Source organism: Drosophila miranda, chromosome 4, assembly GCF_003369915.1.
Source record: "Drosophila miranda strain MSH22 chromosome 4, D.miranda_PacBio2.1, whole genome shotgun sequence".
Classification (NCBI taxonomy): Eukaryota; Metazoa; Arthropoda; class Insecta; order Diptera; family Drosophilidae; genus Drosophila; species Drosophila miranda.
The window spans coordinates 15075521-15089371 of record NC_046677.1 but is presented as its reverse complement, the minus strand read 5'-3'; the positions used below and the strand labels follow the sequence as shown (position 1 = coordinate 15089371).

The following is a 13851-nucleotide window of genomic DNA, read 5'->3' as shown; positions in this document are numbered from 1 at the left end:
TTATGTATTCCTGTCTGCACAAAAACTTCCCGTCGAAATCGAAAGCCGGAACAGGCTGCAGCACTGGAATAGTTTGCAAGCGAGCGAGTGTCCGTTTTTGTCAGGACATGCGCAATGGCTAGGGAGCTTCCGGCTGCTGCTGCTGTTGGGCAGGGGCTGGGTGTGAAAAATCAAGCAGCAGCAGCAGTGAAACGGAAGGACGAAAACATCAGGCAGGCCAAACGCGACCCCAAACAGAATGTGAGGATAAAAATGCAAATGGAAAACGAAAATGCTGCTGAAAAAGTATGTGAAAACCCGACGCAAGGTGAAGATTGTGCTGCTGCTGGCGATTTTGGGTCTGCTCGTAATCACCATCATTGTGCTGGGCTCCACAGGCCGCAATGCTGCCATCGAGCTGCTGCTGGACGAACGATTTATTGCACGGGCATATCGGCCTGGTGACAAGCACCAACAGCAGCAGCAGCCGTTGCAGGAGCAAAAGCAGCCGCCTGTGGCGGCGGTGGGTCTGCTGCAGCCGCAAAGGGAGAATGGTGTGATTGTGCCGGAAAAGTACGACGAACATAAGATCAAGGCGCGCATCATACAGAACCGACTGGACCAGATAAAGCAGCAACAGCAGCATGACCACGAGGCGGAGCAGTCGCGTACCACCCTGGAGGTGGCCACCACGGCCGTGCACATATTCTACACGGCCCCAGTGCCCTGGTACAAGTCCAAGAAGCCACCGCCACCGCCCGCTGAGCATCCGAATGATATGCCCCTGACGACGACACCCAAGGCGGTGCGAATACTCAACACTGCCTTCTATCCGGCTTTGGGTCTGTACAAGCCCAGCGTGTCGCTGCTCTCACAGCACTTTGAGAACATCCGTAGTTGCGGCATTGGCGTGCTCATCCTCAGCTTCACGGGCAAGCCGGCGGAGACGGCCCTGCTCCATCAGATCATTGTCCTGGCCCCGCAGCACAATCTGACCGTGACCTTTGAACTGAGCGTGGCCGGGAATCAAAGTGTGGAGTATGTGCGCCAGCAGCTGCAGGAGATTGCCGGCTTCGCCAGCTTGCCTGGCTTCTATCGGGTGTGGAGTCAGTCGCGTGGGGCCGCCATGCCCGTTCTGTATGTGAGCAATGCCTACAAACTGAGCGACAGCCTGGGACGACTGTTATGTCGGACACCGTCGCAAGTGGATCCCGACGGACTGCGGCGAGTGCTGGATGGTTTCTTTATAGGGCACATAAGGTGAGAGTATGTCCTGTTCCAGTTACAGGCTGAATTTGAATCTTCTCTATAGACTCAAGAGTCATGCGGATGTGATGCGTCGCCTGTGCTTCGATGGCTTCTACAGCAAACTGCCCAGCAATGGAGCTGTATTCGCCAGCACCTGGAAGAACTGGTCGTATCTGAAATCGTATGCCCAATCATACAAAATGATGTTTGTGCCGACAGTGGGTCCCGGGTTTGCGGAAAGAAATAAATTCCCCCGCCATGGGGATATACAGAGGCATCGCAGCAATGGACGCGTAAGTGGGAGGAGAACGAGATCTCTTCTTTGAGCCTATAGATATTGCAATATGTTCCTTTCGTCTCAGTATTATGGCGTGGCCTGGCGTACGGCTATACTCAATCATGTGGGCTTCATCAATATAGCCAGCTATAACAATTGGCCCGATGGCAGCCAGATTGAGGAGGTGATGCCGCGTGCCGGCTTCCTGGACTACAATCCTGGTTCGAGGACCAAGTATTTGGATCTGACGGCCCACTGGGTCGGTAATTTTCTAAAGACACGTCAGGAGGCGGCTGCAGCAGCTGCCCCCGCATCGCCCCAGAACTGTTACGAGCTCCTCAATGGGACAATTTGCTAGAGAGGTTCCACACAATGAAATCTTCCATATATGGATAATACTAGTGCAAAGTCGGTATTTACTTTAGAAGCAATATATCTATAGATTGCAGGCCACACAATTACTTTCCAAGCTAAAAAAATAAATACAGCCATATATCGGTCAACTATTACATATATGTATATATATATATGATATATAGATATATAGAGAGAGATCAAGCAATATATCTTTAAGTAGTGAGTGGTTAACATTAGTACGAGACTATGCTCAAATTATATCCATAGCTAGAGAGCCACACATTTTTTGGAAACTTTATTAGCTTTCGATTATTGTAACAATAATAAGAGGATGAACGAATGATGATGGAACAACAATATCATAACATAATGCCATGCCATATTATATAGAAATCAAATGAATGAAAACCAATTATCTATGTTATATCGGATATATACTAAAACACTTGTTAAACAATTGGTACTTGACAAATTTTAACTTTACTACCAGTAAAAATATATAATTAAATTACTTTATCTAAGCTTTAATAGTTTAGTGCCAACAAAATGATTATAATATAAATTATTATTTATTTTTATGGGCAGCATCTTGAAACCTGATATTTCCCGCTATCCGCTATCGATGGCTCTCAGGAAATTGAAACGGAAGCGAATATCCGATATGGAATGTTTCATGTCCCTGTTTTTGGTCCTGTCATTAAAGCTGTCTACTGTTCCATTCCCCCCGTTCCTTGACAGCAGCTATAGAAACTCCATTTTGTGGTGCTTATAAATTAAAGATTTTGCAAAATGAATCCATTTCCAAGTGCGCTCACAACAAGAGTTATAGCTACCCCGGTAAAAGCAGCTGAAGGAGGTCGCCAGCCTCGGACACCAAAGACACCGAAGGACTCCACCATCAAGGGATGTGCGTGCAAGCGTACCTCGTGCATTAAGAATTACTGCGACTGCTATCAGTCCATGAAGATTTGCCATGAGTTTTGCAAATGTGTTGGTAAGTCAATCGAGAAGTCAGTCAATCTTTTTTTCCACAATATATTTTCACTCAGATTGCAAAAACTCGGTGGAGCGTCCGCTTGTTACCGACAATCTGCCAAAGAACTCCAGACGGCAACGTGCTAGCGCAGTGGCTGCCAAAGCCGAGGCTGCCGCCCTGAAGGTTGGCCTAAAGCCGGCATCTACAACGCCGTCCAAGGTCATCGTACAGGGTAAAAGAAACCAGCCTGGCGATCAGCCCATCATCCCATTAGGAGTACGTATTGTCCCGAAGCCCACGCCCATGAAACTGCTGCCCGACAAACCACGTGGTATGCCCCAAGAGCCGGTTTCATTCCAAATGCCACAGCCGCAACATCAGTTGAAGCAGCTAACAAATGAACCTCGTCATCATGTCGTTCCCAAGGTTCGACCTGATCAGGACAGGTTGATGAGCCATAGCATGCCTGAGAGCCAGGCATGGTGTGGCTCTCCGCCTCAGTCTTCAGTTATCGTCTCCTCGCCCAGTTGCTGCGAGGTAACGGAGGCAGAGAAGGAGAACACGGAAGAGAAGAAAAGCAAGGAAGCCAATCTGTTCATAAAGCCCGTCAATGTGACACTGCTCGAGTGCATGCTGATCCAGGCCACAGAGGCGGAGCAGCTGGGATTGAGTGATATCCAGGTGGGCCAACTGGTCCTCAACGAATTCTTCAAGGGCTTGCAGATCATTTACGATAACTCCTGTGGCAAGATGGCGGAATAGAAATGTTTGGGAAATGATTGTATTTACAATTATCAAATTTATAAAATGAAATATTAATTAAGAATTGAACAAAGTCAATCATCTTTATGGGTGCTTTGTGGTGGCCAAAACTTTGCTCTAAGCTACCAGTCGGGCGGCTGAAATATCAGCTCCGTTACGAGGTTGTCGCAGCTGTTCCTACGGTGCGCCCGACTCGATCCGGTTGCTGGTGTGTCCCTGTGCCGCTCCAATGGCAGTTCATTGTCACTGTCGCTTTCTCCTTCGGCCTCGGCCGCATCATCCTCCTCCTCTGTATTGGCCTCAGCCTCATCGTCCGCAGCGCGCCGCCTGCGTTGTTTGGCTTGTGTCTTGGTTGGCTTCGAAGAGCGATACTTTTGCCAGAACTTTGCCGGCTGGGCAAAGTCAATGTAGCTGGGAAAGCGCATTGCCAAAGCCTGGCACAAGTTGTCAAAGGAATGCTGAAGTTCGGGGCTCATTACCGATTGAAGGTTGCTATATGTTTCCTCCACATAACGCAGACAACGTTCCAATTGTTTGAGCTGAATACGGAAATATATATGATGAGGAACATAATAATTTAATGCTGATTTCTAAATCAAAATCTGGCTCACTGGCTCATCCAAGTCCACACGTTGACGTCCACGTCCTCTCGCTGGGGGTGCCCCAGCAGCTGCTCCTGCTGATGATGTTGAAGGATTGGGAGCAGGTGCTGGTGCCTCTGATTCCTGTTCACCTTCATCGCTATTCTCACCATCGGGACGGGCACCGTGCTGTCTGCCTTTACCCTTGGTAAGGTAGCAAATGCGACGCATAATGAAGAGGATGTCCTGGACCACGGCCAAGGCGCCGGGGGCACTTACAAATGCTTCATCCTTGCTTTTCTCTGAAAAGAAAGAAACACCAGGGTTAAATGAGAGACACACACAGCTACCTTTAGCTTACCCGCCAGCAGCTTTAGTTGTCCAAAGTACAGCAGCAGCGTGTGTTCATCTATCGTGGACATAATGTGGTTATAGAGCAGTCTGCGGCTTTTTACCATCTTGGCACCCTTCAGCGGCGACTGGTAGCGTTTGTTAATCGGATCCACACCCTTCAGATAGGGCTGGCCATTGAGATAGAACGGAGATTCTCTGAGGCAATGAACAAACACTGTCTTGTCGTACAGCCGTTTGTAGCGAATGAAGAATGCATCCGCCTCTCGGGCCACCTCAGCGCTGTCGTCAACCAGGGCGGCCAGCATGGAAATGAGAATGGGTCCTTTTAGCTTAATGATGCCCGAGAGAATCACATCCTTCACACAGCGGAATGTTCGCACCCGTGTCATCGCATACTTTGAGTGCATTTTGGCTAGAATACACTGGAAATTTCGCTCCAATATGTTCGGATGCTTCTTTCCCAAATCATTGATGGCTATGAGGGTTGTATTGATAATTTGCGGCCGGTCGTTCTTGGTTAATATGGTCTGATAGAGCTCCGACACTTCGCAGGCCAGACGATGCTCTCGCAGACACAGACGTCCAGCTATCACGATCATCCAGTTGGTCATGCGTTCGTTATCCGTGTCGAACCCGGACTCCTTCAGCTTGGTGCACTCTCGCAGGTACTTGAATACGATCTCCTTGATGCGAGTGTCCACCGTCTGCGGCAGCATTACCAGTATTTCCGTGTACGCGCCCAACAGGCACTGCAAACGCGTATGCTCATTCTGAAAATTGTTGGCGCTCTCCAAGATGCCCTCCGTGAGATCATCCAGCAATGTCAGCTGCCAGTTTGGAGGGGCATCCGAGTCAGTGGACGGCCCTTGACTGTCGGACAAATGATGGATTTGATTGATCAGATTCACAGCACTCGAAATGAGACCCAGCCAAATATTGCCCGTTCGCAAGGCCTCGAGTAGACGCTGAAAGAGCTGATTCAACGCCGGCTTGGAGAAGTTGGACAGACAGCAAATGATCAGCTGCAGGGCCAGCACTTGGTTGGCCTTCATGTTGTACGAGGAGAGGCCGTTGAAAATGACAATCAGGGCATCCATGTTGTTGGTGATGCGGCTGGAGAGCAGTAGCAACAGGGCCCAGGCATCCGTGTCCGTTGATGTGGATAAATGCGATATGATTATATTTACCAGCTTAGTTCTGTAAGGAATGGAAGATGCCCTAGATTATAGTACATTTTCTTAAAGCAGCCACTTTCTTACGTGACGATAGTCTCCCTCTCCAAAAGCATAGCAAATCGCTCCTGCAGATAGGCTCGGGGCTGCGTCATCATCAGCGTATTAACAATACGCCATGGCATAAAATGCTTTGGTTCATTCGAATACTCCATCGGTTGGATGTTCTTAAGCACTATTTTATCGAAACTCTGCAAAGAAACGAACATCTATAGGGGAACCGAGCCTATGGTTTATTTAGGGGATTTCTCTTACCTGAATGGCTAGGTTTTGCAGAGCCACATCCTCGTCGCCAAGCAGACATGCCCAAATGCGACAATACACACAAATCAAAGCGAAACAATTGGAATAGGCCTCCAGGAGGGTTTGCATTAATTCCAGAGCCGCTTTTCGTACAGAGGCCAGTCCGTCCACTGCCAACAGGGAGGTTTCTCGCACGAAATTCGTATTGTAGATGATCAACGGATTTACCAGCACCAAGCGTTCGAGCAGAGCTATGCCCGAGGTGCGGGCCAAACCGTTGTCTGCATCCAGGAAGCGCTCGTAGACTATTTTGGGGAGATTCTTGACCTCTGCCTCCAGTTGTTCATAGCCCTCAAAACTGTAGGCACCCTGCACAACGGCCGGCTTTTCGAAGCGCAGCTCATGCTGTTCAGCAGACGGCTCGGCCAGGGTCTCCACATCAGTGGCATCGAACTGAACGAAACGGATGCTCTCTTGTAGTATTTTGGTAGTCCTAGGCGATCCCTGCTTCAGCGCCGAAATGAGCACTTGACAGGCCTTCCGGCGCACGCTGAAGGTTCTGTCGTTGAGGCAACGTATGACTTCCTGCAGCAGGCGGACTTCTCGCGGAACCTTGGACACCTCGTGGCGAAAAATGATCCACTCGACTTCGGTTTGTTGGAGCAGGAAGCGTTCAATAAGATCTAGCGCACGGGTTTGGATGCCCACCGCATCGTCTGCTTTAACGGCTTCCAACAGGAAATCTGCACATGACTTATTGCATTTGGCATAGAGAATTCTGTCGTATTTGGCCGCATAGCCAATAGCAATCTTCTCATCACTGGCTTTCCACTGCAAAATGCGAAACAAATGCGATTTTAGTCGTTTCGTTGAATTTGGTTCTAATCTGATCTACTTACCGCCCTTAGGGGATTGGACACCACACACTTAATATAGACGTGCAATATTTGGGCTAATATGTCGGGATATTTGTCTATGAGCTGAATAAACCAATCCGATATGTGCTCGCCAGTCTGCATGGGTCCGGCCCGTCGTCCGCTGCCAATGTTCTGCGGACTGTCCGTGAAGATGTGCATGGGGAATGATTGCCGCATTAATAAATGCAGTGTGTCATAGACGTCGCCATTGTGCTCGTTGGCTATTTCGCCAAATAGCTCGTAGCATTTCGCGTGCAGTGCAGGAGCACCTAAAAAGCGTTAAAAAATTGAAATAAGTAATCGATAACAAAACAGCTGACATTCGCAGAGCTGCCAACTTTCAAGACAAAGAGTTTCCACCTCGCCGTAAAAAACTAAAGGCAGGAAATAAATTAAATAATTGCGAAATTATCAACAATTTGTTTGTTTGCAGAACTCATGTTAAGCTTATTTCTGCACAATGGAGGGGCGGCATCCAAAGGGCAGCTGCGGTGCGTGGCGGCACGTCTTCTGTCCACGACAGCGACCACAAATGCCCCAACAACAACGTCAACGCCGGGATCGGAACACTTTGATATCATCATTGGAGGCGGCGGTCTAGTGGGCACCACCTTGGCTGCAGCTCTGGCCAAGAATGACACACTGGCAGACAAGAGGGTGTTGCTGCTGGAGGGAGCTGGCGAATTTAAGGGCTTCGATGCCAGTGGTCTTTACCAGAACCGCGTGTCGGCCATCAATAGGAACTCCATCGAACTGTTCAAGTCGATTGGCGCCTGGTCGCACATTGAGGCGGCTCGCTACAAGCCCGTGAAACAGATGCAGGTCTGGGAGTCCAACAGCGATGCACTTATCCAGTTCCAGCACGACAATTTTGCAAGCGATGTGGCCTGCATCATCGAGAATGATCTGATCCTCGATGCAGTATATGCTCGCGTCCGAGAGGCAGCCAATGTCCAGATCCTAAATAAAGCAAGGATCGAGTGTGTGCGTTTGCCGAAGGATACCAGTGGAAGCCACTCCGAGCTTCAGCTACAGGATGGACGCTCCTTCTCGTGCGAACTGCTTATTGGGGCCGACGGAGCCAACTCCATTGTGCGCAAGGAAATGGGAGTGGATGTGTTCTCGATGAACTACGATCGCATGGGCCTGGTGGCCACTCTGGAGCTGGGCGACGATGTCTGCGATAACTCTGTGGCCTGGCAGCGTTTCCTGCCCAATGGACCTGTAGCTCTGCTTCCACTGAACGAAAAACTCAGTTCCCTGGTGTGGAGCACAACAGTGTCGCAGGCCAAGCATCTCAAGGACCTACCGCCGGCAGAGTTTGTGGATGCCTTGAACGAAGCCTTCTGCCGTCAGTATGCCCGCGTGGACCTGGCCGACAAGGCTGTGCAGGCGCTTAACTCATTTTTCGGCCAGCAGGCCACGCAGAACCAGCTGCAATATCCGCCCCGAGTGTGCGCCGTTAAGGATGGGTCGCGAGCTACCTTTCCGCTGGGCTTTTTGCATGCCTCCTCGTATGTGTGCAGTGGTGCCGCACTAGTGGGCGATGCCGCGCATCGGGTCCACCCCCTGGCCGGCCAAGGCGTCAATCTGGGCTTCAGTGATGTGCGCTATCTCGTGGAGTCTCTGGCCGCCGGCGCCTATGCTGGTTTTAAGCTGGGCGATAAGCAGCATCTCATCAAGTACGAGCGCAAATGCCTGGCCAAGAATGTGCCCATAATGCTGGGCGTCCATGGATTGCACGCGCTCTATTCCACTGAGTTCAGTCCCGTGGTTCTGCTGCGAAGTCTGGGAGTCCAACTCACACAGAATTTGCCACCCATCAAGAACCTGTTCATGAAGGGGGCCATGGGTTAAATAAAAGAAGACGCCAAGCGCCAAGGGGAATTTAAATTTTAAGCGTTTACAGTTTTTATAGTACGAAATAAAATCGAGTTAATCGAGTCCATGGTCAGTTTAGAAAACACTCCCTAAGAGCTATGTCAATGGTTTTCTTTAGTAATATGTATATATACTTTGTGCAAATAATTAGGTATTAATTTGTTGGGTAATTGCTTTTGTGGGTACTATCTGTTCATTCTCTTTCTTGGAATGTTTTTAAAACAAACTATTTTTGTTCGTTTTTCAATTCTATGTGATTCTCTTTGAATGCTGTCACTTGTGCGTATCGAGCATCATGTGGGAACAGTTGGCTGAAGGGACTAATTAATTGTTCTGATTATACGCGTTTTTAAGTCCACAGAATATATCTAGAGAGCAGAACAAAGTCTTAAAACTAATTTTTGATCATTCGTTGCGGAATAGTTTTCTGTTGGTGGAGGATACGTTTTAAGGCACGTTTTTGGCTTTTCTCTTTAAGGATAACTTAGTCTACAAACATTTGGCATGCTAAAATTCTTGGGAAATTCATTAGAGAGCTTTTTCCGTCTTCTTCTTAGAGCTCTTGGTGACTTTTGCCTGGCAGTACATTGGACAAACTCTCGCCCATTTTCAACTGCTGCTCGAGTATGCCGTCGTCGCCTTTCTTCACAAACACTTGCTCGCGATCGCTCTTCAGACGCGCCACACCTTCAGTGGTTTGCACATTTATCTGCTGGGAGTCCTCCGTGTCCGAAATGTAGCCTGATTCGCCTGTGTAGTGTATGGGATAGAGCAGCAAGGGGGCGGCACTCAAGGCGATGAGGTCGCGCTTCTTGAAGGCAGCGGTCCAGGTCTTGTTGGGATGGCGATCAAACATCACCGGCAGGAACTCATCAACGGGTATTAGTTTCTCGAGTGGCTTGGCAGCAAGCAGTTTCAGGGCGCCCTGGAGAGAGAGGACATAGCCGAGGGTCCAGTAAGAATAGCCAGCATGGACGAGACTATCGGCATCGGCTACCCACGGTTCGCTCTCTTCCTTGAGACGCTTGCGTCCGAAGTAGATGAGATCGTACTCCACCACGCTCCTTGCCTGATTCAGTACACGCACGGCATTGGCCCGGAAGTACGGATCGAAACGAATGTCGTCCTCGAGGATGAGAACTTCCTTTAGCTCGAGCTGCACCATTCGCACCCAGATGCGGTAGTGGCTGAGGAAGCAGCCAATCTCGCCCATGGTCATGGCTCGATGATGGTAGGGATCCTCGTAGCCGGGAAGGAATCGTATGCCCATCTCCTGCACACGATCCGCGTTCAGTTCTTTGCCATCGACGGCAGGAAAGTGTTCCACCTGCAGGCCGATTTCCTCAAACAGATTCTCCATCTTTTGACGCCTCTCCGGCCGTCGTTCCAGATTGATCATGAATATGTGATCGAGGGTCAGCTTTGTCTTCTCGGGCGTCTTGATCAGAGGCTGAAAGTACTCCAGGACTGGGGGCACCGCACCCAAATCGCTAACCATGCTGGCTCTGATGTTTAATAGCATTTGCAGGTCCTGCTCCAGGCTGTCACCGGGTTCCAGCGGCTGCAGGATGTAGCCAAAGGTCAGTTCATTGCAGACATGTAGGGAATGCCCGAGCTATTGGCAGACATGGCAAACACAATGATATCATCCGCAGGGCCTTCGTAGAGAGGCTGATCCAGCTGTTGGTTGCTCTGCTGTATGTCCCGCAAACGTTGGCGATCAAAGGTGAGATTACGGGCACCCCTGTGGTTCATGTCCACGAGAACTGCAGTGTGGACCATGGGGACCGGAAAGCTGCCCTGCTTCTTCACATGATAGATCTCCTTGTACTCGTCGGTACGCTGGTAGTAGTACTCCTCCGTCATGCCACACCAGAAGTTCGAGTACAAGCTCTCAGACAGCAGCATGGGTGCCACAATTGGCAGCCTCAGGGCCGTGAGCGTACGCAGTGCCTGCTGCGATGTTAGCAAGACATCAGCGTCGAGAAAAAACACAAAGTCAGCCCAAATATCGCGGGCATATGTGAATGCCTCCTCTTTCAGGGCAATCACATGCTTGAAACGCGACACCGTCCAGTCGTAAGGGGAGCTCTCGTTCTGATAGCCATGCGGCCCATCGCTGTCAAAGGCGTAGTTCACACTGTGATAGAGATCTCCCGAGTGTTTCAGCCACTGCTTCAGCAGCTCAATGCTGTCATCGCTGCTGTGATCACACCGAAGCCTGGGATAACAAATAGTTGAGACAGAGAGAATCCTTCAAACGTTGTATTGTCCTTACCAAAAGGCTATGCGATCCTTGGGATAGTCCTGCTGCTCCAAGTAACTGAGGAACATGGGCAGAATGTGCGCCTTGTTGCGAACCAGCAGTGCCACAAGCACTGTCGGTGGCTGATACTCATATTGAGCCTCTTTCTCATCCTCATCCTTGCCGTAGATGCACACAAAGGCACAAATCAGGAGGATGCCAGAAAACACTTGCTTCTTCAACATTTCCACGTCATTACATGCCACACATTGTCGGTTCAAGGAGGTCACACGCACAGGCACTATCTGCCACACAACGGAAGCAGCGTCTGCTCTATTCGAACTGATGCTGGAGAATAAGAGAGTTCTCTAATCTATTTATAAATGACGAGCGTTAAATGTCCCAGCATTCAGCCTCCTCCTCCAGCACAGCCGCCATATGACGCGCTCTGGCGATAACATATCTATCGCTCTCAAACTGCAGCTACAGCTGTTTGAGGCTCGTTGGAATTTTGAATTTACACAGGATTCCTGACCATCAAGAAAAGACGATCATGTATAAACACTTGCTATATCTTACTAGTTCATCCGTTTTTAGAATACTGCTCTTGTGTATGATGCTCTGAGTACAGAACACCGTATAACGTCAGTGGAATGCAAATTAAATATTCCCAACATCGGATAATCTATTATCTTCTTTGACTAATCTTAGTAACATACTTGGTGTGATTTTGATGGAAAACTTTATACAATGGCTCCATAGCATAATCGGACTTTCCTCCTGGCTAATTCTTTCTATAAGATATTCATTACTTTGTACTCATATCCGAATTTTGAAGCCGCATTAAGTTATCAGTTATCACCATTCTTCCTTCCGCTTTGTAGAACAAATATTTCTTTGCATGAGCTGTTTAGGGTCTTATGCTTGGATTATAATTCTACTGATGAGGTACTAAAATAGCTTTCAGCTCTAGTAGTAATTCGTTCTTAGTTAGTTTTGTTCTAATTTTCATCGATAATTTATCTGATCAATAAATCTGCATTAAAAAAAAGTTAATACAGAACGTAAGAAATATTTATTGCTTATTAACAAAGGGATGAAAAGCTTTCACTAGGCAGCCGCCGTATGAGGCTTGGCATAGCTGGGGAAGTTCAGTTTCAGACCCTCTTTGGCCTCAAAGAACGTATACGACAGGGTGATGGTGTCACAATGCTCTAGCGCCGGATCTTGGGTTATTTCGGGGTCAATGTAGAAAAAGACGGGCATGTCCACCTCCTCGTGAGGATTTAGCTGTTGCTCCTCGAAGCAGAAGCATTGGATTTTGTTGAAATACGCGCCAGCCTCGAAGGGGATCACATTGTAGGTGCTTATGCCAATTACGGCCTTGTCCGTGGGATTTCTGGCCGTGTAGAAGGCCAGGGCGGTCTCGCCGGGCGCCACTTTGATCTCGTACTGCTGCGGTTTGAAGTTCCAGCGCATGGAGGAGCCAATGTCCGCATTGAAGCGTATTTTGAGCACACGATCGTTCACCTTCACCATATGCTCCACCTTTTCGGTGTCGTGGCCCTGCGATGTCGTTCCTCCGTAGCTATAGGCCTGGCAGAAAATGCTGTACAGCGGCACGGCCGCATAGCTCAGGCCCATAATGAGAATCCCTCCGGCTGTGATGTAGTACAAAGTACTCTTGAGTCGTAGCTTTCGCGCTGCCTCGCCGGGAGAATCGGTGGATTTCATCCGGATGCGGCATTGCAAGAGCTGTTGTGGTCGTTGGCCACTGCAATGGGGGGTGAATGTTCTCCTCAGTAGCTGCTGGCACTGACCACGCACGGCGAAAAGAGTGCGCAGCATTTGAAACTATTCGTCCGGTCTGTCCAATGAGTAAATCCTAGTTGTTTTCATCTAAAACCCACTGTTTGTATAATCTTCCTAGGCACTTGATACGTTTCAGTGTGTACACATCAAGTTCTATCAGCTGTTTGGCACCACAACTATCGATAGTCATTTGGCGCTCATCGGCAAAAACGGCAATGTTGGACTTAAATTTATGTTTTGAACTTACGAGAATTCTGATAGCCCATTTGGAAATTCATGTAGAGAATCTGTAGGAGGCAGCGGATTATCTTGTCCCTTAGCTTGACATGCTCCTTGAAGTGCACATAGCGAAAGACCAGCTTCAGGTCATCGCACATCGTCAGAAAGTGCATCCAGATGGTGTCTGCAAAAACGCTGCGGTTCGCATTCTGCTCCAGCAGGCCGAACAGCTTCAGCACTTGCTCGATGACGTCCTCGTCAAAGATAGCATAGCGCTTGGCTCCCGGAATGGTGAGCGTCAGCAGGTACGTGCTGGCCGCATTCAGGGACAGCTGAAGGTTGAGGTTCTGATTGAGCACGTCAGGAGCTGCCTTCAGTATATGGGCGGGCGGAATGGACAAGCTCACGACAGTGTAGATGTACGCGAGATATGCACTGGCCGGAGAGACACTTATGTTTGACCAGTTGTCGTGGGTATTGCTATAGCTGTTGGTGGATATACTGCCTTCGTCGTCGCGCAAAGACCGTATGACGCCCGACAATTCGCGTAGCGTCTGCAGTTGTTGTTGCAGTTGTTCCTGGCGGCCCCATATCGGCAGCGACCAGAACTGCCGGGCGCGCTCATTGCCCTCATCCGGACTTGCTATCTCGCCGTACAGCCACTCCTCCACATCGACCCACTGCAGACCGGGAACATAATTCTCTCTTAAATCACTAAAAATACGATTCAACTCCGACATGTTTACATTTGTCTGCTATTGTCACTAT

The 13851-nt window shown here is 49.1% G+C and overlaps 6 protein-coding genes across 6 annotated transcripts; 3 read left to right on the top strand and 3 right to left on the bottom strand.

The window, feature by feature from the left end:
- Positions 1 to 62: 62 nt before the first annotated feature.
- Positions 63 to 2493, top strand: LOC108161827 (glycoprotein endo-alpha-1,2-mannosidase). The gene is made up of 3 exons (XM_017296186.2): positions 63 to 1239; positions 1292 to 1520; positions 1590 to 2493. The coding sequence occupies exons 1-3, from the start codon at positions 272 to 274 to the stop codon at positions 1860 to 1862; spliced, it is 1470 nt and encodes a 489-aa protein (XP_017151675.2). The 5' UTR covers positions 63 to 271; the 3' UTR covers positions 1863 to 2493.
- Positions 2494 to 2597: 104 nt separating this feature from the next.
- LOC108161833 lies at positions 2598 to 3622 on the top strand. The gene is made up of 2 exons (XM_017296191.2): positions 2598 to 2855; positions 2911 to 3622. Exons 1-2 carry the CDS (start codon positions 2651 to 2653, stop codon positions 3597 to 3599), a joined length of 894 nt encoding a protein of 297 aa, XP_017151680.2. The 5' UTR covers positions 2598 to 2650; the 3' UTR covers positions 3600 to 3622.
- LOC108161824 lies at positions 3603 to 13823 on the bottom strand. Its single transcript, XM_017296182.2, has 7 exons — positions 13112 to 13823; positions 6909 to 7195; positions 6022 to 6840; positions 5794 to 5957; positions 4542 to 5731; positions 4211 to 4482; positions 3603 to 4138 (listed from the first exon to the last, which is right to left on the bottom strand). The coding sequence occupies exons 1-7, from the start codon at positions 13821 to 13823 to the stop codon at positions 3722 to 3724; spliced, it is 3861 nt and encodes a 1286-aa protein (XP_017151671.2). The 3' UTR covers positions 3603 to 3721.
- Positions 7256 to 8892, top strand: LOC108161828 (ubiquinone biosynthesis monooxygenase COQ6, mitochondrial). The gene is made up of 2 exons (XM_017296187.2): positions 7256 to 7306; positions 7360 to 8892. Exon 2 carries the CDS (start codon positions 7365 to 7367, stop codon positions 8781 to 8783), a length of 1419 nt encoding a protein of 472 aa, XP_017151676.1. The 5' UTR covers positions 7256 to 7306; positions 7360 to 7364; the 3' UTR covers positions 8784 to 8892.
- LOC108161826 (glycosyltransferase 25 family member) lies at positions 8814 to 12003 on the bottom strand. Its single transcript, XM_017296185.2, is given in 3 exon segments — positions 8814 to 10409; positions 10412 to 11028; positions 11086 to 12003. Coding segments are annotated over 3 exon segments (1878 nt in total). The 5' UTR covers positions 11298 to 12003; the 3' UTR covers positions 8814 to 9360.
- Positions 12105 to 13066, bottom strand: LOC108161834 (cytochrome c oxidase assembly protein COX11, mitochondrial). The gene has a single exon (XM_017296192.2). The coding sequence runs from the start codon at positions 12898 to 12900 to the stop codon at positions 12163 to 12165; it is 738 nt and encodes a 245-aa protein (XP_017151681.2). The 5' UTR covers positions 12901 to 13066; the 3' UTR covers positions 12105 to 12162.
- Positions 13824 to 13851: the final 28 nt, after the last annotated feature.

Excerpts from the sequence above, each read along its gene's own strand:
- LOC108161827 (XM_017296186.2), top strand. The coding sequence starts at position 272 with ATGCTGCTGAAAAAGTATGTGAAAACCCGACGCAAGGTGAAGATTGTG. Across the intron at positions 1,240-1,291 it reads TTCTTTATAGGGCACATAAG|ACTCAAGAGTCATGCGGATG; the intron begins GTGAGAGTATGT and ends TCTTCTCTATAG. Across the intron at positions 1,521-1,589 it reads GGCATCGCAGCAATGGACGC|TATTATGGCGTGGCCTGGCG; the intron begins GTAAGTGGGAGG and ends CTTTCGTCTCAG.
- LOC108161833 (XM_017296191.2), top strand. The coding sequence starts at position 2,651 with ATGAATCCATTTCCAAGTGCGCTCACAACAAGAGTTATAGCTACCCCG. Across the intron at positions 2,856-2,910 it reads TGAGTTTTGCAAATGTGTTG|ATTGCAAAAACTCGGTGGAG; the intron begins GTAAGTCAATCG and ends ATTTTCACTCAG.
- LOC108161828 (XM_017296187.2), top strand. The coding sequence starts at position 7,365 with ATGTTAAGCTTATTTCTGCACAATGGAGGGGCGGCATCCAAAGGGCAG.
- LOC108161834 (XM_017296192.2), bottom strand. The coding sequence starts at position 12,900 with ATGCTGCGCACTCTTTTCGCCGTGCGTGGTCAGTGCCAGCAGCTACTG.
- LOC108161824 (XM_017296182.2), bottom strand. The coding sequence starts at position 13,823 with ATGTCGGAGTTGAATCGTATTTTTAGTGATTTAAGAGAGAATTATGTT. Across the intron at positions 5,958-6,021 it reads TGCAAAACCTAGCCATTCAG|AGTTTCGATAAAATAGTGCT; the intron begins GTAAGAGAAATC and ends GTTTCTTTGCAG. Across the intron at positions 5,732-5,793 it reads GAGAGGGAGACTATCGTCAC|AACTAAGCTGGTAAATATAA; the intron begins GTAAGAAAGTGG and ends CATTCCTTACAG.